Source organism: Onychostoma macrolepis, chromosome 19 (assembly GCF_012432095.1).
Source record: "Onychostoma macrolepis isolate SWU-2019 chromosome 19, ASM1243209v1, whole genome shotgun sequence".
Lineage (NCBI taxonomy): Eukaryota > Metazoa > Chordata > Actinopteri > Cypriniformes > Cyprinidae > Onychostoma > Onychostoma macrolepis.
In genome coordinates this window covers 19000164-19024121 of record NC_081173.1, presented here as the reverse complement: position 1 = coordinate 19024121, position 23958 = coordinate 19000164, and the positions used below count along the sequence as shown (strand labels likewise).

The window sequence follows — 23958 nt, the reverse complement described above, 5'->3', positions numbered from 1 at the left end:
ATGATGAACGTAATAAATCAGTTGAAAGCTTGGTCGGAATGGAAACCATCTGAGGGCTGGTGTAGGACAAATATTTGTGTACTAGATGAGTTAAATGAGGTATTATGGAAGGAATGAATTGTGCACTGAGAGTAAGCTGTGTCTCAATTAGCAAGTCGTGTGGACAATCAAAATTGTGTAAGTGCTCTTGTCCATCAGTTTTCTTTTTACAGAGGTTTTGGGAAAGTGTGGGGTGAGACGAGGTCATTTAAGTGGTCTCAGTTCGAAACACAAAGGGAATTTGGGGCCTTGACATTTGACCTGCATTGCAGAATGACCCCATATATCATTCGTTCTGGATGATCTGCCTTTATCTCAACATCTGCACATGATTGTGATAGTCTGCACTTTTGGTCTTAAAATATCTCCTAAAACACTTTTCACAGACCAATTTATCACAAATTACTTATTGCATTGATGCTTTGGTATAAGCTTTTAGATACATTGCATACAGAGATTCCATGAATCAGACCCATGACTTTGGCATTACTAGCAGCATGCACTACAATAGTTAAACATTGATTATTTTATAGTAATAATAATAATAATACAGCCATATACACTCTTAAAAATAAAGGTGCTTCATGATGCCATAGAAGAACCTTTTTGTCTAAATGGTTCCATAAAGAACCTTTAACATCTGAAGAACCTTTCTGTTTCACAAAAGGTTCTTTGTGGTGAAAGAAGGTTCTTCAGATTATAAAAAGGTAAACAGATGGCTCTTTAAAGAACCTTTGACTGAATGGATCTTTGTGGAACCAAAAAATGGTTCTTCTATGGCATCGCTGTGAAGAACCTTTTGAAGCACCTTTATTTTTAAGAGTGTATCTGAATCAGCACATTAGAATGATTTCTGAAGGATCATGTGACCTTGAAGACTAGAGTAATGGCTGCTGTAAATTAAGCTTTGCCATCACAGGAATAAATTACACTTTATAATACATTTAATTATAAAACAGTTATTTAAAATGTAATTATTTCACAGTACAATTGTTCATACTGTATCTTTGATCAAATAAAAGCAGCTTTGGTGAGTTTAAAAGACTGCTTTCAAAAACATTAAACAAATCATAATTATTCCAAACTTTTGACCTGCAATGTGTATATAATGCTGCAATTATATATAGCATATGTGCACTTTAAAGTATTAAAATAAAAGTTTAATTCAGTTTTAAAAAGATTATTTAGTAGCCTACATGACAGCTCTTCTCAGCCATTCAAATTGGAACACTGTTGTTATGAGGACCTCTGCTGGCGACTCCGTGCACACACCTTACAAACGCCAACATTATTTGAATTCTGCAGTGTTTTTGTGTTTTCTATTTTCTCTGTTTAGGTGATCTTTAATTACAGCTGAGATTTAACCAAGGTTAAATATAATAATATGATCATTTCAAATGTCTTTTACATTTTTTAACCTATGCTAATGTTTTGACCAACTGACTGTTGAATTTGTGCTCTCTCTCTCTTTCTCTCTGGTCTAGAATCAAGAATATGCTCCATTTGTCTAGAGTTCTCTTGCAGTCACAGTGACCATCCACTATGCATGTACACTGACACAGCTCTATATCATGTGACTGACAGCCAGCAGCTGCCTTCCCTTTGCTTCATGCAGATACTATTAATAATGCCTCTCAATGCTATCAGAAAACAAACCGAGAAACATAGTTCACATACTTAAACACCTTTTAGTATACACAACATTTAAATATGCACAAGCACAATTTTCTGCACTTAAATGCTTTTCTGTGGTATAATGAAAGAGAAGTGTTTCTAGTTCAGTTGCATTATTGCATTATAATTTTGTCAGATCCTTTCTGTTTTAGCATGCTGCCAGGTGCAGTGCAAGATTATCCTCTGTGTACGCAAGCAGAAACTCCTGCAGTGTCTCCATCAGGTGACTTTTTTCCTTACCAAAGACATCTCTGCTTCTGTGTTGGATCGAGTGACTCCTTGATATTTGCTCTTCCCTAAATCAAAAAGGTTATTAATTTCTCCTTTATTATTATTTATCTTGTTCTCTTGCTTGGACTATAGGGAGATATGCAATTATAGATATCCTATAATTGCATATCTTGTGTTTATTGAACAACCATTTAGCCGTTTACATTTACATTTGTTATTTGAATACACACACACACACACACACACATGCAAAATAAATAAATAAATAAATATTGGTGTATGATTTACTTTGAAACTAATTTCACTCAAATTGCTAGTAAAATGCACAAATAATTACAAAGAAATAGCATACCACATTGAATTAAATTCTATTTCAAGTAGAAAAAATAAATATAATTTTCTTGTGAAATGAATAATCTTTGTTTTATTTACAACTCTGAAAAATCATTTTTACAGTGTACATATAATTGTAGTTACAAACTGTTCATATTTACTGTATGTATTAAATTATATCATTAAAATGTATTATTACTTAAAAAAAATAAAATGTATTACATATGTTATATATATATATATATATATATATTAGGCTATCTATTAACTATATTATTTTTCATGAGGTTGAAATAAACCATGTGGTGTGATGGTCTAACATTGTAGTCTCCAGGTTTAAATTTAAGCTTTAATACAGAACTTCTTCCTTCAACTTGGACATTTAGTTGGAATTGTTGTCAAGAATCTATTCATTCCCACTATATTTATTCACAGTATAATTGACTGTTGGGGGAACCTATGCATATGGGCATCTATGCATATCCACACAGTTCACATTGGTAGTTTACCACTTAGCATTGACAAAATGGACATTGTTGCATTTGCTCATTGACACTGCTATTATCTTGATAAGCATCAGGTAATGCTACATACAAAGTCAACTGAATGCAAATATCCAGATAAGATGCACAGAGCAGTTGTCTGCACATTTGCGCAGCTTAGGAAAAAGCTTAACACTCACTGACATCTTTGCCCTGTTTACCCCCAGCGATGGGCAACGTCTATGATGAAACGTGATTCCCCACCAATCCCAGAGGTTGGTAAGAGTCAAGGAAAGATGATCAGTGGAGATGCCTGGCATACTTTCCACCGCCATGTAAGGTTGGTTCACCCATTTCAAAACCACTAGTGCCTAAGGGAGAGCTCAGAGTCTAGAATTTACTACAGGTTGAGAATCACAACGAGGTGCTATATAAAAGCCATCAGGGACAAAGAACTTGAATGAGTGAAGCAACCCCTTGGAGGTAAACAATGTCAGAAAAGAAGCCCTCAACGAACAAGAACATTAAAAAGCTGCGGGCCATAAGCATGGTGTGCAGCTTAACACGGAGCTGGCAGCAGTGGGTGAGCGAAAATGAAGAGAAGCAGTTCAGCGAACCCAGTGGATGGGCCCCGAGTTACCCAGAAGACCCCAAAGATGCAAAAAAAGTAGTTCCAAAGATCAAACCATCTCAGAAGTCTCTTTCCAATCAGGACCCTGGAAATAAAAAACAGGATGATGTGGAGGCCGCCGAGGAGTCACGCATCAAAACCGCACAAGTAGTGAAAACTGTGACGAGGGAAGTTCAGGAGAAAAGTGTAGGCATTGACTTTTTGACCAAACGCATCTGTAAGGACCCGGCCACGGATGAACTGGACAAGATGCTGAGCAAGAAAGGGTCACCCACACGCCGCAGGAAGTGCTCCAACATGGTTTCAGAGCTGACACGGGGCTGGAAGGAAATGGAAAAGGAGAAAAAGCAGGCTCAAGAGGGCGGTGAGGATAATGAGGATAGAAGCCTGCAGCTAGGAACCAACCAGGACGACACAGAGAATAATAGGACGAGTGAAAATGAGTCTGAGGTCACAATCAAAAGATCCTCTGTTCTCACGTAAGTTCTGGTCTTCTAATGCAACAGTTGAGATAAAAAGTGGAGTGGGTTTTTTTTTTTTTTTTACAAAAAGTGATAAAGCAGATGTGTCATCTTTTAGTTGGGTACGCCTACAGAAGGTTAGTCGGTCATAGTAATATTTAGATGTTGTAAATCAGTGTATTTATAACTTACGCTGTGTTTGATGGAAATGCACCACAGAGTGAACTATTTATGCACCATTAGAGCTTTTAGTAGGCTACTAGTAATATCATCCCCTTGGAATTATAAGGTTATATCTACATTCCGAGTGGTTTTGAGATATTGAGCTTCAAAGTTTTTGCATTCCATTCGACTGTGTAGATATAACTTTTGTTTTTTTTTGTTTTTAATAAAAAGTCCCAAAATGTACACAACATTAAAAAAATCTATCACATAATGTAAATAAATTGTCACAGAATAAGAATATGTGAATAACCTAATTTTGACAAAAATGTCAGACAGAACCTTATAATTCCAAGGGGACTATATAAGCAATATCAACACAAGCCATACTGATTATTTAGAGCCACTCCGCTAACTTTTTTGCCATCCAACTTTGTCTTTTTATTAGGCCTATTACTCATATAGACAATAACTTATACAGTTCTTGAATTAATCTGTGTTTTTGAAAGAATTAGTTGAGTAAAAGATTCTCACTTTAAAAAAAAGGATTGCCATTTGTTTTGTTACTGAATGAATCAATGTGTTTAAATAATTCACTTATTAACATGAATGATTCACTCATCATTCTAATGCACACCGACTTCTAATAAGGCACACAGCTTCTGTTTCTTTCCCATGCTACCCCCACCAAACCTCTGTCCTGGGAGTTTGTTGAGCGGGTACAACATTTCTCGAAAAGGGCGGATAATTTTACGGCATCATCAAATGCAAGTGTAAAGCTATCGACTATAATTACCAAAGTGATATTTTTACGACAGTGAATTTCGCTCACTTAACTGTAGGGGGCTCTAAAGTCACAAAATACACAAAACGACATACTAGGGGTGGGTGGTATGACCAAAATCTTATATCACGATACGATTAATGATATGGTCACGATATTGTCTTTATGGTATCAACAATTAGATAGGACAATATTTGGCCGAGATACAACAATTTGAAAATCTGGAATCTGAGGGTGCAAAAAAATCAAAATACTGAGAAAATTGCCTTTAAAGTTGTCCAAATTAAGTTCTTAGCAATGCATATTACTAATCAAAAATTAAGTTTTTATATCCAGGTGCTGGTCATATAATTAGAATATCATCAAAAAGTTTATTTATTTCACTAATTCCATTCAAAAAGTGAAACTTGTATATTATATTCATTCATTACACACAGACTGATATATTTCAAATGTTTATTTCTTTTAATTTTGATGATTAGAGCTTACAGCTCATGAAAGTCAAAAATCAGTATCTCAAAATATTAGAATATTACTTAAGACCAATACAAAGAAAGGATTTTTAGAAATCTTGGCCAACTGAAAAGTATGAAAATGAAAAGTATGAGCATGTACAGCACTCAATACTTAGTTGGGGCTCCTTTTGCCTGAATTACTGCAGCAATGCGGCATGGCATGGAGTCGATCAGTCTGTGGCACTGCTCAGGTGTTATGAGAGCCCAGGTTGCTCTGATAGTGGCCTTCAGCTCTTCTGCATTGTTGGGTCTGGTGACTCTCATCTTCCTCTTGACAATACCCCATAGATTCTCTATGGGGTTCAGGTCAGGCGAGTTTGCTGGCCAATCAAGCACAGTAACACTATGGTCACTGAACCAGCTTTTGGTACCTATGGCAGTGTGGGCAGGTGCCAAGTCCTGTTGGAAAATGAAATCAGCATCTCCATAAAGCTTGTCAACAGAAGGAAGCATGAAGTGCTCTAAAATGTCCTGGTATACGGCTGCGTTGACTGTGGACTTCAGGAAACACAGTGGACCAACACCAGCAGATGACATGGCAGCCCAAATCATCACTGACTGTGGAAACTTCACACTGGACTTCATGGATTCTGTGCCTCTCCACTCTTCCTTCAGACTCTGGGACCTTGATTTCCAAATGAAATGTAAAATTTACTTTCATCTGAAAAGAGGACTTTGGACCACTGAGCAACAGTCCAGTTCTTTTTCTCCACAGCCCAGGTAAGATGCTTCTGACGTTGTCTCTGGTTCAGAAGCGGCTTGGTAGCCCTTTTCCTGAAGACGTCTGAGCATGGTGACTCTTGATGCACTGACCAACTTCAGTCCACTCCTTGTGAAGCTCTCCCAAGTGTTTGAATCGGCTTTGCTTGACTGTATTCTCAAGCTTGCGGTCATCCCTGTTGCTTGTGCACCTTTTCCTACCCAAATTCTTCCTTCCAGTCAACTTTGCATTTAATATGCTTTGATACAGCACTCTGTAAACAGCCACACCTTTCAGTAATGACCTTCTGTGACTTAACCTCTTTGTGGAGGGTGTCAATGTTCGTCTTCTGGATCATTGCCAAGTCAGCAGTCTTCCCCATTAATGTGGTTTCAAAGAACAAGAGATACCCAGAATTTATACTGTAGGGATGGTAATTTATTCAAACTCAAATGTAAATATTCTAATATTTTGAGATACTGATTTTTGACTTTCATGAGCTGTAAGCTCTAATCATCAAAATTAAAAGAAATAAACATTTGAAATATATCAGTCTGTGTGTAATGAATGAATATAATATACAAGTTTCACTTTTTGCATGGAATTAGTGAAATAAATAAACTTTTTGATGATATTCTAATTATATGACCAGCACCTGTATTTACAGTAGGAAATTTACAAAATATCTTCATGGAACATGATCTTTACTTAATGTACTAATGATTTTTCACATAAAATAAAAATCTGTAATTTTGACCCATACAATGTATTTTTGGCTATTGCTACAAATATACCCCAGTGACTTAAGACTGGTTTTGTGGTCCAGGGTCACATATTGTATGAAGTAATCAAATGTATAAAAACACTGCATATTCTTCACTGTGTAAATTAAATATATATTTCTTATTATTAAATTACAAAAGTGATTTAGTCAAGAGCAGTAAAAGATTTTCTCTCTTTTCTTGTTTGATTAACATTAATGACAGACAGCAGGAAGATTAGACTGCTGTCACCTTAAGATCTGCCTCGATCCAATTTATTGTTATACGTGCTTTTTTTTCTCAGCCTCTTTTGCTTTCACTAAGACCTACTGTGTTTACAAGGATACTTGCAAAGACAGGCATTTTGACACATACAAGTGTGTGTATTTAACCATTCAAGGCCTATAGCGAAATATAGCAAACTAAAACCTGCATATAGCGAAATGAGTTCTCTTTCACTGCTGATTGCATTTCAACGGTTTAAAATCACTTGTTTTAAAACTGCAATGCTTAAAAACACATGCAAATGATTCGTTTTCGTGACCATGTAGCACATCAACGCCACGTGAACGTGTAACCATGATAGAGCCGACAGTCCAAAATCTCTAAAGGCTGACAAATTTCTACCAGTTAATTGTATATACCGCCCACCCCTACATATACAGTTGCTTTAAACAAATATGATCAAATGACTATAGTATAGCACATTTTGTTGCACTTAAATAGCCTACTAGCATTACAAGTTGCATTGTTTTATAAATAATATGCAATCTTTTTAGGGGCAAGAAGGATGTTGAAGATGCCAACAAAATGAATACCCTGTCCAAAAAATACAGCGCTGTGGGCAACTTAAAAAGCCGCTGGCAAAACTGGGCAACGGAACATAATGTCAATCAGAAGCTCAACCCCTTCAGCGAGGACTTTGATTATGAGTACTCCATGTCAACACGGCTGCGGAGGGGTGAGGAGGGCTATGGGAGGCCCAAAGAGGGCAGTAAGACAGCAGAGAGGGCCAAACGCGCAGAGGCACACATCCACCGGGAGATAGATGACATGTGCTTCATCATAAGGACCATGGTGGACCCGGATCCAGATGGTTACACTAGAGTGACTTTTGGAGATCTGTTTGACAGATATGTGCGGATCTCTGATAAAGTCGTGGGCATACTAATGAGGGCCAGGAAGCATGAAAAGGTGGCTTTTGAGGGGGAGATGCTGTGGCAGGGCCGGGATGATGGCGTCATTATTACTCTGTTAGTATGACACAATGTGGGGACTCTGAACTGAATGTGAAAGATTTTGCTGCTATTGATAAAATATAGAAAGGTATTGATTATATTATGAAATTATTATGGTTCTAACTGTTTACATGTATGTATAACAGTTTGTAAGTTTGCAGACTGAGCTTTCTGAGCTGTCTCAGCTCTTGCCGTGTTTGCTTATTTATGTGTATGCATGTACAAAGATTTGTTTCATTGAATCATGCTTTGTAAATAGGAAACTACTAAAACGAATTGGATTTTTTGCACTAAGGCTATATACAGTAGAGATAAAAAGGGATGCTGTTAGTATATTATTTGTCCTACTGTAAATCATCCAGAAGAGGGAGCAGTGCACTAACGCTACAATTTCCTTCTTACCATGTATTTGCAGTCATTATGAAACTGGAAATTATCTCTGCATTTAGTACATTATGTACTTTTATTAAAATACAAGTATTTGATTAAAACAAGATGGGTCTTCGTTTTGATTAATATAGAACTGAAAAAATCCGCCCTTTACATATTCATTCACAGATGCTGTCTTTTGACAATTTGGAAATTTGGAAGTAGCCTACTTTGCAAGAAGCACATGATTTTTATTTATTATTTTTTTTCTTTCAGGGTGATTTAACATGAAAATAAATAAACAGTGGCTGTCTCTTTCAAAATATGTCACATTACAGCAACAAATGGCAGCATGTTTATGGGAAGCTTATGGGAATTGTGTCAACGTAAGAGCATGAATACATACACTCTCAAAAATAAAGGTACAAAAGCTGTCACTGGGGCGGTACCTTTTCAAAAGGTACACTTTTGTACCTATTAGGTTCAAATATGTACACTTTAAGTACTAATATGTACCTTTAAGGTACCAAAATGGACACTTTAGGTACAAACATGTACCTTTTGAAAATGAACCGCCCCAGTGACAGCTTTTGTACCTTTATTTCTGAGAGTGTAGCAGTACAACAAGCATGATTTAGTCACAGAGCAAACTGATAAGCAATGCCAAACATTCTTTAATTGTCATTTGTCTGGAAACCAGAAAAACTAGAGCTGACTGTAATCATCAGGAATGCGGATACATTTAAAAAAAAAAAAAAAAAAAAAAAACATTAACAGGAAGTGCTGTATCATGACATAAAAATGTGGAACAAAATCTTATACCTGGACCTAATGGACAGGCAATCTCTGTAGCTCCACCTGAAGTCTTCAATTTAGGTCAGTTACATAATATACAGTGCTCTCCATATTTGCTATTTATTTGCAAAGTTAGGTATCCACTGATGAAAACAAAATTAAATTTTGAAAAGCCAAGGTCAGACTCAAAATGGTCATCATTTGTTCCAGAATCCATGATGTCCACCAAGGGGCTCCAACTGTAATGACATTGATCTGGAAGTGCTGGTTGAACAAGAGCCTTGAGGGTTGTTGAGCTGCCAGAAGACGACCTCTAATTGTCACAAATTACAGCTGGAAGATGAAATTACTGGTGTTTTACTTTACTGAGGCTTGGATAATGACCTTGTTCTTAATGTAGGATGTCTCCATTATATCTGTGTACAGATGTTGTTCTCCATCTCCCTACCACAGAAGTACCCCCAAGACAGGCATTTCATTAGAGTGGTTTCAACAAGATTGAAGCAATAATGTGCAGGGATTTTTTTTTTCTTTTTTCTTTTTGTTCAGCTAAACCTGTTCAAAATACTTTCGTACTGCCACACAGAAGACTCAAAGTGAACCATGTGTAATTATAGATGACATATATTCTAACATATTTCCCATAAACTGAATTAGGTTGTGATGTGATCAGTTCACGGTGATAGGGATGTAGGTTTACATGATAATAGTTTTCAAAAGGCTTCATGCTCATCATTATTGTATTCATTCATGCAAAAGAAACTAAGAAAGCCTGAGTTCTGCGGACAGTGATCTGTATCTATAATGATGCTTTTTCAGTCTCTGCATTCTCCACTTTATACTAGCTTGTCTCATCCTGGGATGTCAAACTCTTTCACGGGAAGTGGTCCTGATTAAGAGCTCAATAAAGAATTTATGTGGCTCTCCGGTTGTTCTGACTCAGTGTTGTCATTTTTGGACAGCTAGAGCTGAAAAAGTAAAAGGAAACATTTGCGCTAGCTATATGAGAAAAAAAGCACACCAACTTTGAACAATAACATGTTTTGAAGGGGCCTTTGACTTACAGTTTGGAAGTTAAGATTTATATGGCTGTCTTTCAAACATGTTAAAATTATGACAATGAAGAAATCTCTACGTCACAATAGTCGGAACTTTTCAACAAAAAAAAAATATTCGGTGAGTTAGAGGCATGCAACAGGTTCACAGTTTCACAAGTACAAATTCCACAAAAATGAGCCATATTTGTGAGCAACAACACAATTCCCTTGCGGCTTAGAATGTGTTTGTAACCTAAATAAATAAATAAATAAACATTTCTTAAAACATAATCATCAAACATTTTAATAAAATTAGGTTTTTCTGTCAGAGTTGGCAAACAGTTTACTTTCAAATGTGTAAGACCCACATTTCTCGCAGCCTATTATTCTCCAATGCATGTACAGTAAGTTGCTTTGGATAAATGTAAATGTCAAAGTTAATCAATCAATTAATCAAACAAACAAATAAATAAATAAATTCACAAACTTACATAAAATCAAATTTAAAATGCATATAGCTATTGAATATTGGATGAATGTTAGCCTAAATGTTTGTTTATATTTGAAATAAATACTTAGGCCTATATTTAAAATTTAAACAAACAAACTAACTAACTAACGTGTCTATGCTGACTAATATAATTAGTTGAAACCGGTTTAACAACGTGGCTAAAGATCCAGTAACTTAAGGTGGAACTACAATACCCATGGTTCTTTGAGTACACATTTCACGCTTTTTCAGCACACTCGGCTTTGACAGAGGTTGCTTGCAAGTGTTAATAAGCAAGACGCTTTGGTAGAGTGGGGCAGGCTACTGAGACAACCAACAGCTTTACCTTCCTTCCCATAATGCGCGAACTCATGGAGTAGCAGCATGGCAGTTCAAGGTAAGACTTTATCAAACATCTCGAGATGTATTTCTGCGGAAATGTTTGTTTATTGAAAAGAACGCTTCAACAGCAAACAAACAAACAAACAAACAAACGAAGCTTCCCCTCAGCCGGGTTGGGATTATGATTGGCTGCCGATCAGCCGCAGATCTTTGTCCTGCTCCTGCACTGGAAACCTATTACATGGAGATGGGCTCGCGGGGCCCGTTGGCTTGAAATCAGTCTATGCATGTACTGTGAAGATTCACGATCTGCATCATTCAGCATCTGCACGTCCACCCACTGATTCACATCTCGCAGCGGAACACCATTGAGAGGAACAGAACACAATACAGCATGTTCCTACTCCGAATGAACCATTTTAATGTTTAGAAACCGTATTTTGTGCGACTCTTTCACGTAGGTAATTGAGATGCGATGCGTTCTTCATTGAGGAGCAGCGGACTGGAGCGAGCGCGTTATTATTAATCAGCTTTCATAAGGCGCGCGAGCTGGACGCTTCTGTCAGACAGGTGTTTCGTTTGTGTTTCGACCACCTGCTCTGGTACCATGATGTTAGGGCAGTCTCCTCACCTTATCGGGGGAATCCTCTGGATTCAAAACCCAATGCGAGGTAGGTTTATCTCTGAGGACATCTGTGTCGTTGTAATGATCTGTCATTTCTCGAAACTTGCGCTGAATGACGACTTGTCGATTGTAACTGTATCGCATTGGCAGATCAAGCAAACCAGTTTTGTAAGGTCATGAATAATGTCAAGAATTAGCATCACTTAACTTCAGTCACTTGTATGATCTAGTGCTTTTTCTGCCATTGAATGCTTATTAAAGTTGATTTGTGGAATGATGGGCTATGTTGAGGAAACTGGGACTAGCTGTCACTCGTTTAAAGGTAGATATATTTCTAAGGGTCGAATTATTTTTAAAAGTGATTTAAAGTCCTTACTACAAAAACCTATTTGACATTTTCGTTCTTGCATAGGAAAAATATTCAGTTCTTTGTACAGTACTGATATACCCCTCATGTTTACCTTTGTGACAACATGCCCCAATAGCCCTGCATGTACAGTATGCTGTATGTACAGTTGTCCCAATGGAACCTTTCGCTACACAGCCTATTATGGCAAACATAGCATCTTGTAAAGAGAAAAACAATTATGAAACAAAAAGTTTACTTGCACATTTATAGAAATATGATAATATTTTAATTTGGAAAACAAATGGGGGTTTGAAAAATCTTAATAGGATCAAACAATAACCCACCTATAATTATATAATAATCCTGAATCTTTTAAAAAAATTAACTGGAAATAGGAATTTCAGTTTATTGTTTCTTAGCTTCTTTTTTGGTCTGGTTCCAAATATGATATCAATTCCATTAACTTTCCTTAAATTTTTTAAATGCCTATGCTTTTATAAATAATATTTTACCTATAATAAATGACTTTGTCTGTACAGGTGATGGATGGCCTCCAATTAGTTTTAAATAATGACATGCAATTTAAAAAAAATTTAGTTAGAGTTTCATTGTTTACATTGTTTTCTGTTCATATCCTTATGAAAAAAGTAGTGTTTTTTTAAGCATTCGCTTGACTGACTTGGGCAAACCATTATAGAGATTGTCTGAAGTTTTATGTTGTACATTTGTAAGTTTAATGAAGACAGGGTAAAAGAAATGCACATTAACAATCTTTTTTGACTTCCTCTTGGTGGCTCCGTCCATAATTGGCAGGTCATACTGTACCCAATACTGTAATTTGCATCCTGGATAGGGCCAAAAGCTAGAATTACATAATCCAAACCTTTTGTAGTCAGCATTTTGAAGATGTCTCGTCTCACCATGCAGTCAAGAGAATAAAGTAGCTGAGAATATACGTTTTACATTAAAGGCGTGTGCACAAAAATGTACACATCTTTAGGGATAACAGATCTTTAGTGTACATTGTTCAGTGTAACTCCTTGCTTGTACTGCTGGCCTGCTGTTTTATTCCACTGAAAAATGGGCACTCCCTACATATCTCTTACAAAACTCTGAGTGATTATATATTTTAAACACTTTGTACTGTAGTGTGGTTGTTCAAAGAGTCTTGCCGTATCATCTTAAGGGATCTCATACCTTATCTTGCTCTGGGTGTTTTTGTATAAATGCTTTGGCTCTTAAAAACACTTTTTATTCTGCTTCATGATTGGTCATCTGGGATGTGACATGTAAGCTGAAACCAAGCCTGAATGAACAAGACACAGCATTATTACTCAGCTTGAGGGCTGCTTAGTTCATGCTCTGTTGAACGTTTCATCCTTCGTGGATACTTTTCTGCTTTTAGAGTGATGTTTAGACATTATAAAACAGCAGAACACTAGATTTCTGCATCTGAGATATGCATGGCATTGACATTAAGCGGCGGAAATATGTACGTTATGTTTGGCATGTATGAAATGAGGAATGCGGGTATGCTTCCTGTGTGTGAAATTGAGTTGAGAAATATATGTTGGAATGGCCTGGTGACGGAGCGCTTACATAGTCACAGGAGACATTCAAAGACATTTGCATTCTCAAGCCCCTGAACTGACTCGAGATCAAAACGGCGAGAGACTCCCACCCACTCCTGGCAGACTCAGAGACTGATGTGGTGCAACACATTGCTAATATGTATGCAGCGCTGGAGAAACTGTCGAAAGAGAGTACGTTCCAGAACACAGCTTCTGAAGAGAGCAAGCTCTCGCCTTTGATCAAAAGAATTGAGAAGGTGTTACAAGAACCAGTTTCTGCTATATAGGGCAGTTGAGTTGGCGATGATTCTTTTAGATTAAAAATGTTCTTTGTTACATTTACGGTTCCTCAGATCACAGTTGTGGTTTTTGGGTGTTTTTGGCAGTCCTTCAGCAGTGTTATTCTTTATTTAAGACAAGTTAGTCTAATGGTACATTGAGTTTTCGGTCACACTTTATTTTAAAGTCCAATTCTCACTATTAACTAATTTAATTAACAAATTTTGCCTCAGTAAAATTCTAATTTGCTGCTTATTAATAATTAGTAAGGTAGGCTAGTTAAGTTTAGGGATAAGGCTTCTAAAATATGGTCATGCAGAATAAGGCATTAATATGTGCTTTATAAGTACTAATAAACAACCAATATGCTAGTAATGTGCATGCTAATAAGCAACTAGTTGGTCCCTAAACTAAAGTGTTACCTAATTTTCTTTTAGCATGCAAGGGGACCTGTTTTGAAATCCTGAACTATATACACACTACTGCTTCAAGTTTGGGGTCAATAAGATTTTTTTTTTTTTTCCTTTAGCAAGAAATGCATCCATTGAATTAATCAAAAGAAACCGTAAAGACCTTTGCAACAAAATATACTTCAAATAAATGCTGTTCTTTGGAACTTTCTACTTGTCAAACAAACCTGAAAAAATATGTATCAAGGTTTCCACAAAAATATTAAGCAGCACAACATTTTTCATCATAAATGTTTCTTTAGTACCGTATCAGCATATTAGAATGACCCGGTCCAGATAATACACTGAATATAGTGAAATTTGGAGATGAGGGAATCATGATTGAATCATTATGCTGCAGGTCACAAGGGAGAAAGGCAAGCGGGTACCGATTTTCCCAGATATCTCAAATGCCATGACATTGATATTGTAGAAGTTAATTTTAGTTCTTTAGAATATAAGAAGAAGCTACATTTACAGAATGTAGAAAGATTGCAGATTGCATGTATCTTGGCTGGAGGCTTGGAAAAGATACAACCCAAAGGAGGCTTTCATATATTTGATAAAGTTACAGAATGGGAAGTGGGAGAAACTTTTCTCAAGGTATGAAAAGTATACAAGTTTAATATTTATTTAACAGGATCACAAAACTTCAACATGCTTGGCGAATGAGAAATAGGATTTACAGAATGATGCCTTGAAAGCTGTTAAAGCTGGTTGACTTGCAGATATTGGAGTGTTGGTGTAGCAACTTTGTTCTGAAGGTTTCAGACTTTGTAGGCTTAGAAAGCATAGAAGCAGATTAATAATGTTACATGCACCAGTTTGAGAGGTTTAACTCAATGCCATTGATGGGTTCACTTTTCTTTTTCCAGCTTTTAAAACTTTAATCGTGTTTTTTGAGGAAAACTGAATTTTGTTATTATTTACTGATAATAATCTCCTCAGCTGCAGCTCTCAAATATCATTAAATTGCATATATTCAAATCAACCAAGTTTGATGCTAACAGTGTGAAATGATCACACTGATTTTGAATATGTGCATATTCATCGGTCAGTCATTGATTTGATTTCCACAGAATAATCAGTTTTGATCAAGATCACACCACAATGCAAGAAACACTATACAGTATACAGTATACAAGCATTCCTCAGTAAGTTATCTGTGCAACTTTTGACACCTGAGCAATGTTAAATATTTGTTTCTCATAGTTGAAGTGCTAAGATGGGGTAAAAATCGCTTGTCTCGGCACTTTATGTACATTTCTTTTTATGAATACTATGTGAACAAGTAAGGAGCATCGATCCGATATATCTTCAAAGAGACCTCACATATATAGAGACTGAAACTTTTTCATCCTAAATCTCAGGGCCGTGGCAGTAAGCTGCAAATGCTGTCTCACCCACTGGAGGGATCAATATGGATTGCTCTGCACATCTATTTATTCACTCCTCATAGCTATTTTTACTTTAGAGAGTTGACGCCGAAGGGAAGGGATAAAGATAGTCAGTCTAATTTAAGCCCTGATTAATATTCATCTGAATTGAGGCTAGAGGAGCTGACTGCTATTGTCATGTCCATAGCAATGAAGAATATTAAGTTTGCACAAGTGTGCATGTTCAAAGTCTTTTCAGTATTTTTAGTACAGTACCTGATTAATTTACTGTAATGGAAGCACTTTGATGATCATATCTATTTTAGTGACTTGTTACCAAGTAAAGGATGGATTGATCGGATACTGAGATATGTTATCAAACTTGTGCCAGGACTGGATGTCAATGCAAGTCAAGTTCTTTTTTTTTTTTCTTTGTGGTGTGATTAACAAATATCTCAGTGTCACATTTTTATGGTAACATGTATAGATGAGTGTCAATGTCAGTTTCCTCAGATCATAAACTTTATGTTTATTAGCATTATTTTGGACATACATTTAGTTTTATGCAAAGATAAGCTTCTAATTTCAACCTGGTCTCATAAAAATACGTACCTCTGTGCACTTTTTGTGCAACACCGATTTTACGTACATTTCTGCACGTTCCGCCGCAGTTTCAAAGAGAAATGTCCACTGAGTGGCGCTAAAACACAGGTTCAATACGTGGACCCTGGCACGTTTTTATTACGTTGATATAGGTACGTATTGCTGTGTTTTTATTGCGTTGCTTCAGGTACGTGTTGCGGCGGTTCGGAATTCAAATATCCAGGGACTGTCACTTAAAGTTAATGCTGTACCGTTTTGGAAATATGCCCTACACCAAATCCAACCCTAAACCTAACCGATAGTGTTAACAAATGCAAAACTGATATGAAAACGTACTTGTAGATGCAACCGTGCCATTTCAACGTCCTTTTACGTAGATTTGAATAGCTTTGTTGAACTGTGGTTACACGGGATTCGAAACGGAGCTTCTCGACTCTCAAGTTCGTCTCTGTACTTCGTGAGCTACCGAACAAACCTACCGTCTATGAAAACGCATAGATATGAAGCTGGATATGTGTGATGCTAACGTTCAAAAGCATCAGTTTTCAAATCTCCGAGCATATTAATATTGGTTTGAAGTCAAAACATGACATTCTTCAAGTAATTGTGCAAAAGTTACGCTTTATTAATTCGAAACTCTGTAAATTTGTGTGAAAAGGAATAAAAGGTGTCGGGAGTTTTACTGCCTCTAGTGTTCATTTCTTTTGGAAACTGCAATGATATGTACTTATTGGTACGTATTTCGCGTCTCGCTAAAAAGTGCCCCCAGGTACATTTATGCCATGAGACCAGGTAGTCTAATTTGCATGCTAAGCAATGCCATTCCAACTGTTGTGGTCAATAATAAGTCATCTGCTGTCAAGATTGCAGGTAGATTCATTGGATGCCTTGAATGAATCACTTGATTCAAACAGAGCTGAAATATACTTTTCAGAGCAATGGTTTGTAAGGCTATGACATAAGTTAACAAGTTAAATATCACCACAATTCTCGCATTTTCCCATAGTTGTGCACTTAAATGTATAGCAATGAAGGAGTCAATGGATGTTTGCTTCAATATAATTTGGGTAAAGAAGTAACATATTAGAGGAAGTGACATTATGAGAAATACAGTGCTGACTGTACAGCATTTGTATTGTATGATAATGTGACCATTAGCAGGAAATAACAGATATCAGGTTTCCCTTTCCTTGGTGACATTCGCTGAGGCTACATATCAAATTCAAGTAGCCATAACCAGTTGAAAATGGGTAGGTCATAAATAATTACAGCAGAAAGACTCTTTTGAGTAGCAAAAGGGACAAATAAAATGAAAACAAAATAAGATGACAGGTTCTCCATTGTGGATCTTGAGAGAGGTTTTACAAATATATAAGTGCACAGTCCCAATGGACAGACGCAATGCTAGAAACTCCTTGTTTCTGAAACAACAAGCCACAAATCCCTAAAATAGGATTTTGAAATGCTTTCAAAATCTTGCTTCTGATTAAATATTTATATCGGTCTCAGTACTCTGCGTCCATATTAACTTGCAATACTTGCTATTTATAATCTCTCGCAAGACCTTGACTGTTTCAAATGTGCAGTGAGTGTTTTGCCTCTGCTTTGTCTGCTAAGCAAGTTATTGGTAGGTCAGTGCTGAAAGTATTTTTAGAGTAAAGTTGTGTCTATTTAAAGTGGGTCACTAGCTTTTTTTTTTTTAAACTCAATTGAATTAGTAATATATTTGGAACAATGTACAGTACATCTTAGTATGCAAGTTTTTTTATCTGCATCAGTTGAATGAATTGTAAAAGATCAAAACCCTGGAGACATTAAAGCTTGGGACATAACATTCAGTTTTAACTTTTGATAAGATGTCAGATTGAATCACTTTAGAAATGATGAAGGGCAAATCTTCCTCTTGTTTTTCTGGTCAGACTTGAACCCGACTGACCATCGGTACCCTGAGATCCAGATTGGATTTGGAGATGTAATGAATTCAGTAGACCCATGCTTTGTCTTCCAGGGCAGGGTCCAATATCCGTATCCAATTCCAGAATTAAGGTGACCTACTTTATAGAGCAGGGACAATCCCTTTATCTTGGATGATGGTTTAAAATTGAGAAAGGGGGCCAAGATTGGAAGCTTTTTCTTGGCTCACATATGGGACAATTAGCTCTCTCTTTCCCTCTTTCTCTGTGCATCTTCAAAGAGCTCAATTAGTTTTTTAGCAAGCGTGTAACAAGGAGTCCACTGAGAAGTGGCCCTGCTGATTTGAAAGCTGTTCTTCAGAATTTCTGAGCTTGCGTCATTGAACTTTCTTCTCAGATTTCAGCTGCACAGGCCTGCATGCTTAGATCTGTCTAGCGGATAAAATTTAAAGTCAAGTCAGTCATATTAAAACAATTTTTATTTGAACTCTCAGAGACCCAAGCTTGATAGCAATGATGTTTTCTTTTTTCGCCTAAAAAAATAACCATTAAACATGCTTTAAAAATCCACTAGCTTCTTGATGGGCTTCATGTGTTTTTTTGTTTTTTTTTTGTGATGAATCTTGGATTAAAAATGCTACAGTGAGTTTTCCAGGTTGCAAAACTTCAAGGTTATGGTTAAATAGTACATATGTTTTTACTTTCTTCGCAGCAGGCTTAGAAGCTAAAATTTGGAAATGTTCATATCAGAACAGTCCTCAGACAGTCTCTAAACTTTCATGATCTTGAGATACTTGTACACTCTGTAAAGCATTTGAAATGCGGATTTAAAGGCCTGCAGCGCAGTTTGACCTTTTTAAAAGCTTCCCTAGTGAGACTGAAGGCCAAAAATTCAGTATGTTCATCTCACAGCAGCCTTCTGACACTTTCTAAGCTCATTAAACGCCACTGATAATCACTTGTAATATTTCTGTTATTTATTGTGTATAATGTGTAATAAGCTTAATGTTTATACTGCATTATATGTCAAGATTTATTTGGAGGTAGGGATGGGCATTTTTCAAAAATATTGTATTCGAATATCTGTGCTCATAAAAAACAAATATTCTAATATTTTTTTATTTAAATGAGGTTTAATCAGAAAGACTTTATTTTTAATAATCATGTTTTTGTCACGATATCTGAACAAGCTTATAATTAGGCATTATTATACACAACAATGTTCTACAATAAAGTTACATTATATCACAAGGTTTTATTTTGGTTGAAAATGTGTGCAAACCCCCTGAAAATTCTATACATATAAAGAACAAAATAATTCAAGCTCAAGCAGAGCAAACTGAAAAATATAGCAGACCATGCCAATTACAGAACATACACTCTAAAAAATGCTGGGTAAAATATGGACAAACCCAGCAATTGGGTTGTTTTGACTCGGTTGAGTTACTGGCCAGAAGGTTGGGTTAAACATTTAAAAAACAATTATATCCACATGCTCGGGTGAAAATTTGTTCATTAGTCTGATAACAATAAGAATGCGCGCCGACAAAGATAACAGTGTGCTAACAGTTTCTTAGCACTTTGTGTTAAACCACTCTCGAGGAAACTTAAAGCAAGCATATGTCTCAAGATCGTTTGGCTATCAGATAAGCTCTCTTCTTGGCTCACTTGGGTACAGCTGCGCTAACCTGCAGTCGTGAATGCGGTTATGGACAGCTGTCTTTCTTCAGTTGACTGCTGTTTGGATTTCTGATTCATTTGATGAATGAAATGAAATTCCATTTTGTAAGATCATTTATTAAGATAATCTGTGATCAAATATAATCAACTTGCTTCACAGCGCCTTCCAGTGCATTTAGTTACAACTGATTTTTAGTTTGTGTGCTTAGGATTTATCATGGATTCCCTGTATTTACAGCCATCAAAGCAACATGTAAAATTTGAATAGTTTTTATTTTTTTAATAATAATAATTATTACAGATCGAATATTCGAATGTTTTGACTATTTGTGCACACCTCTACTTGGAAGAAGAAAAAAATATTATTACTCAGAACTTAAAATTATTCAGAACAGTAATGAAATCATATTTTCCTGCCTGACCCCTTGCCATGATACAGTTCTGTTGTTATGAATATGTATTATTCAGTTGCCTCATACTTGTGTTGCGGTTTTTCACAGTGGGTTAGTTGGGGTCAGTTTTTTTTTTTTCCTCTTCTGTTTTTTTTTTAGTCAGCAAGGATGTACTATATTGACAGTAAATGCATTTATAATGTTACAAAATATATCTATTTCAAATAAATTCAGTTCTTTTAAACTTTGTATTTATTAATTATCCTGAAAAAAATGTATCACAATTTCCACAATAATAAATGTCCAGCACAGCTGTTTTCAATATTGATAATAATAAGAAAGTATAATAACAAGAAATGTTATTCTGATCAGTAATGGCTGCTGAAAATTCAGCTTTGTCGTCACAGGAATAAATTACATTTTAAAATATATTAAAATAGAATACAGTTATTTTAAATTATAATATTTCACAGTTCTTATTTATTTATTTAGGTCAAATAAATGCAGCCTTGGTGACTTCTTTAAAAAACCTTAAATCGGTAACACTTTAGAATAGGGAACACTTATTCCCTATTAAATACGACTTTTCCCTCAATAAATTCCTAATTTGCTGCTTATTCATAGTTTGTAAGGTAGTTGTTAAGTTTAGGTATTGGGTAGGATTAGGGACATAGAATAAGGTCATGTAGAATAAGGCATTAACATGCTTAATTACTAAATGGCTCATATTCTAGTAATATGCATGTTAATAAGCAACTAGTTAAGAGACCCTAAAATAAAGTGTTACCCTTAAATCTTACCAACCACAAACTTTTGAACAGTAGTGTACATTTTGTTTTAAAGTGATATAAAGCATTCATAGATTATATTTTCACAAATGCTTTATAAATGAGTTAATGAAAAAGTTATCAAATGGCAATTGGCCTCTAAATGAAATGAACACATAAAACTATGCTTTTAAAACTAGAATTTAAATCACGTCAGTCTGGTCCTTAAGTCAAGGAGACAAGCAAGGTCTGGTCATAGTTGTTGGTTTCTCCTTGTGGATAATGTATATACTGTAATAGGTTCATGATTCCAGCCTTCATCAGTGTGTGTGTGTGTATGTGTGTCAAAGCAGTTGACAACATTCAAAGTGAACTGCCCTCACAGTACAGTAGACTCTAAGCTTTATTTCTTCAACCCATGCATCCAACTAGTGATCTACGTTTGTGTTCTGAATCAGCTGATTCTCAACTAACTCCACTTCTGTTTCTGGGTCACACACTGAGTGCACAAACAAACCACTCCACTTTTAAATGACCTGCCATCTAGCCTTACTTCAGATTGCATAGCCATCACAAGCACAGCCTAACCCATCGTGAAGCACACTAGAGTGCTGCAGATGATATACTCACTTTACTGCTGAGGCTAAGGGTAATGTGAGTCGTGATTTTCAGACACTATTGAGCTGAATCGATCCTCTGTTCATTCATCCTTTCCGGCCTTTTGCATTATAGGAAATGCTTCACTGTGTAAACCAACACTGCTTTCCTTCTCATTTAAAGGGACAGTAGATAAAAATGTTGTCACTTTATCACAAATCTCATTATCACCCTTTTGTTTTCTTTTGAATAATCTTAATTCAGCAGCTCTTAATATTTAGCAAACTGTGTAATATTCGTCTTCTGTATATTTTTGTGATGAACACTGTAATTTGTTACCCTTTTTTCCATCAAATGTTGCTCTTAAATATTTAAATGTTTCTGTAATGTACCGTACAGTGCAAGGAACATCAAGGTCATGTGTTTGATTTCCAGGGAAAGCAATGTAAGCAAATAGACTGCATTGCATTGGACTGCAATGCATTAATGGAAATGCACTGTAAATATGACATCAGGCATCATGTTTGAAATGCAAAAACCAGTTATGTTTGAAAATGTAACTGACATCCAAAATCAAGTTACGTAATGTAATGTAAGGTGCCATTTCTGATTGGAAGGCTACAACAAAGGGCATTTCTGATTGAAAAAAAAAAGTTGATAACTTTAGGCTGTTTGTCAAACAAATCTATTGTATAACTTCAGAAAACATACACTACCATGTGAAACTTTGGGTTCGGTAAGCTTTTTTATAAAAGTCTCTAATGCTCACAGTGGTGTGATTTATTTTATCAAAATATATAAAAAATCGTGATATAGTACAGGTGCTGGTCATATAATTAGAATATCATCAAAAAGTTGATTTATTTCACTAATTCCATTCAAAAAGTGAAACTTGTATATTATATTCATTCATTACACACAGACTGATATATTTGAAATGTTTATTTATTTTAATTTTGATTATTATAACTGACAACTAAGGAAAATCCCAAATTCAGTATCTCAGAAAATTAGAATATTACTTAAGACCAATACAAAGAAAGGATTTTTAGAAATCTTGGCCAACTGAAAAGTATGAACATGAAAAGTATGAGCATGTACAGCACTCAATACTTAGTTGGGGCTCCTTTTGCCTGAATTACTGCAGCAATGCGGCGTGGCATGGAGTCGATCAGTCTGTGGCACTGCTCAGGTGTTATGAGAGCCCAGGTTGCTCTTGATAGTGGCCTTCAGCTCTTCTGCATTGTTGGGTCTGACATATCGCATCTTCCTCTTCACAATACCCCATAGATTTTCTATGGGGTTAAGGTCAGGCGAGTTTGCTGGCCAATTAAGAACAAGGATACCATGGTCCTTAAACCAGATACTGGTTGCTTTAGCACTGTGTGCAGGTGCCAAGTCCTGTTGGAAAATGAAATCTGCATCTCCATAAAGTTGGTCAGCAGCAGGAAGCATGAAGTGCTCTAAAACTTCCTGGTATACGGCTGCGTTGACCTTGGACCTCAGAAAACACAGTGGACCAACACCAGCAGATGACATGGCACCCCAAACCATCACTGACTGTGGAAACTTTACACTGGACCTCAAGCAACGTGGATTGTGTGCCTCTCCTCTCTTCCTCCAGACTCTGGGACCCTGATCTCCAAAGGAAATGCAAAATTTACTTTCATCAGAGAACATAACATAACCACTCAGCAGCAGTCCAGTCCTTTTTGTCTTTAGCCCAGGCGAGATGCTTCTGACGCTGTCTGTTGTTCAAGAGTGGCTTGACAAAAGGAATGCGACAGCTGAAACCCATGTCTTGCATATGTCTGTGCGTAGTGGTTCTTGAAGCACTGACTCCAGCTGCAGTCCACTCTTTGTGAATCTCCCCCACATTTTTGAATGGCTTTTGTTTCACAATCCTCTCCAGGGTGCGGTTATCCCTATTGCTTGTACACTTTTTTCTACCACATCTTTTCCTTCCCTTCACCTCTCTATTAATGTGCTTGGACACAGAGCTCTGTGAACAGCCAGCCTCTTTTGCAATGACCTTTTGTGTCTTGCCCTCCTTGTGCAACGTGTCAATGGTTGTCTTTTGGACAACTGTCAAGTCAGCAGTCTTCCCCATGATTGTGTAGCCTACAGAACTAGACTGAGAGACCATTTAAAGGCCTTTGCAGGTGTTTTGAGTTAATTAGCTGATTAGAGTGTGGCACCAGGTGTCTTCAATATTGAATCTTTTCACAATATTCTAATTTTCTGAGATAATGAATTTGGGATTTTCCTTAGTTGTCAGTTATAATCATCAAAATTAAAAGAAATAAACATTTG

At 36.3% G+C, this 23958-nt stretch overlaps 2 protein-coding genes across 3 annotated transcripts in view; both read left to right on the top strand.

Moving 5' to 3' along the window:
* Positions 1–3136: 3136 nt before the first annotated feature.
* abrab (actin binding Rho activating protein b) lies at positions 3137–8765 on the top strand. The gene is made up of 2 exons (XM_058754079.1): positions 3137–3869; positions 7553–8765. Exons 1-2 carry the CDS (start codon positions 3250–3252, stop codon positions 8034–8036), a joined length of 1104 nt encoding a protein of 367 aa, XP_058610062.1. The 5' UTR covers positions 3137–3249; the 3' UTR covers positions 8037–8765.
* A 2175-nt stretch (positions 8766–10940) lies between these two features.
* The window catches only part of samd12 (sterile alpha motif domain containing 12), an 88518-nt gene continuing 75500 nt past the window's right edge, over positions 10941–23958 (top strand). Inside the window, exon 1 of one of the 2 annotated variants that reach the window (XM_058754357.1) lies at positions 10941–11099. In XM_058754357.1, coding sequence (XP_058610340.1) covers positions 11087–11099 — 13 coding nt within the window. In that variant the 5' untranslated portion in view covers positions 10941–11086. Of the gene's footprint in view, positions 11100–11371; positions 11716–23958 lie in introns of those variants that run through there. The other variant, XM_058754356.1, reaches the window with a different exon arrangement.

Excerpts from the sequence above, each read along its gene's own strand:
- abrab (XM_058754079.1), top strand. The coding sequence starts at position 3,250 with ATGTCAGAAAAGAAGCCCTCAACGAACAAGAACATTAAAAAGCTGCGG. Across the intron at positions 3,870-7,552 it reads AAAAGATCCTCTGTTCTCAC|GGGCAAGAAGGATGTTGAAG; the intron begins GTAAGTTCTGGT and ends CAATCTTTTTAG.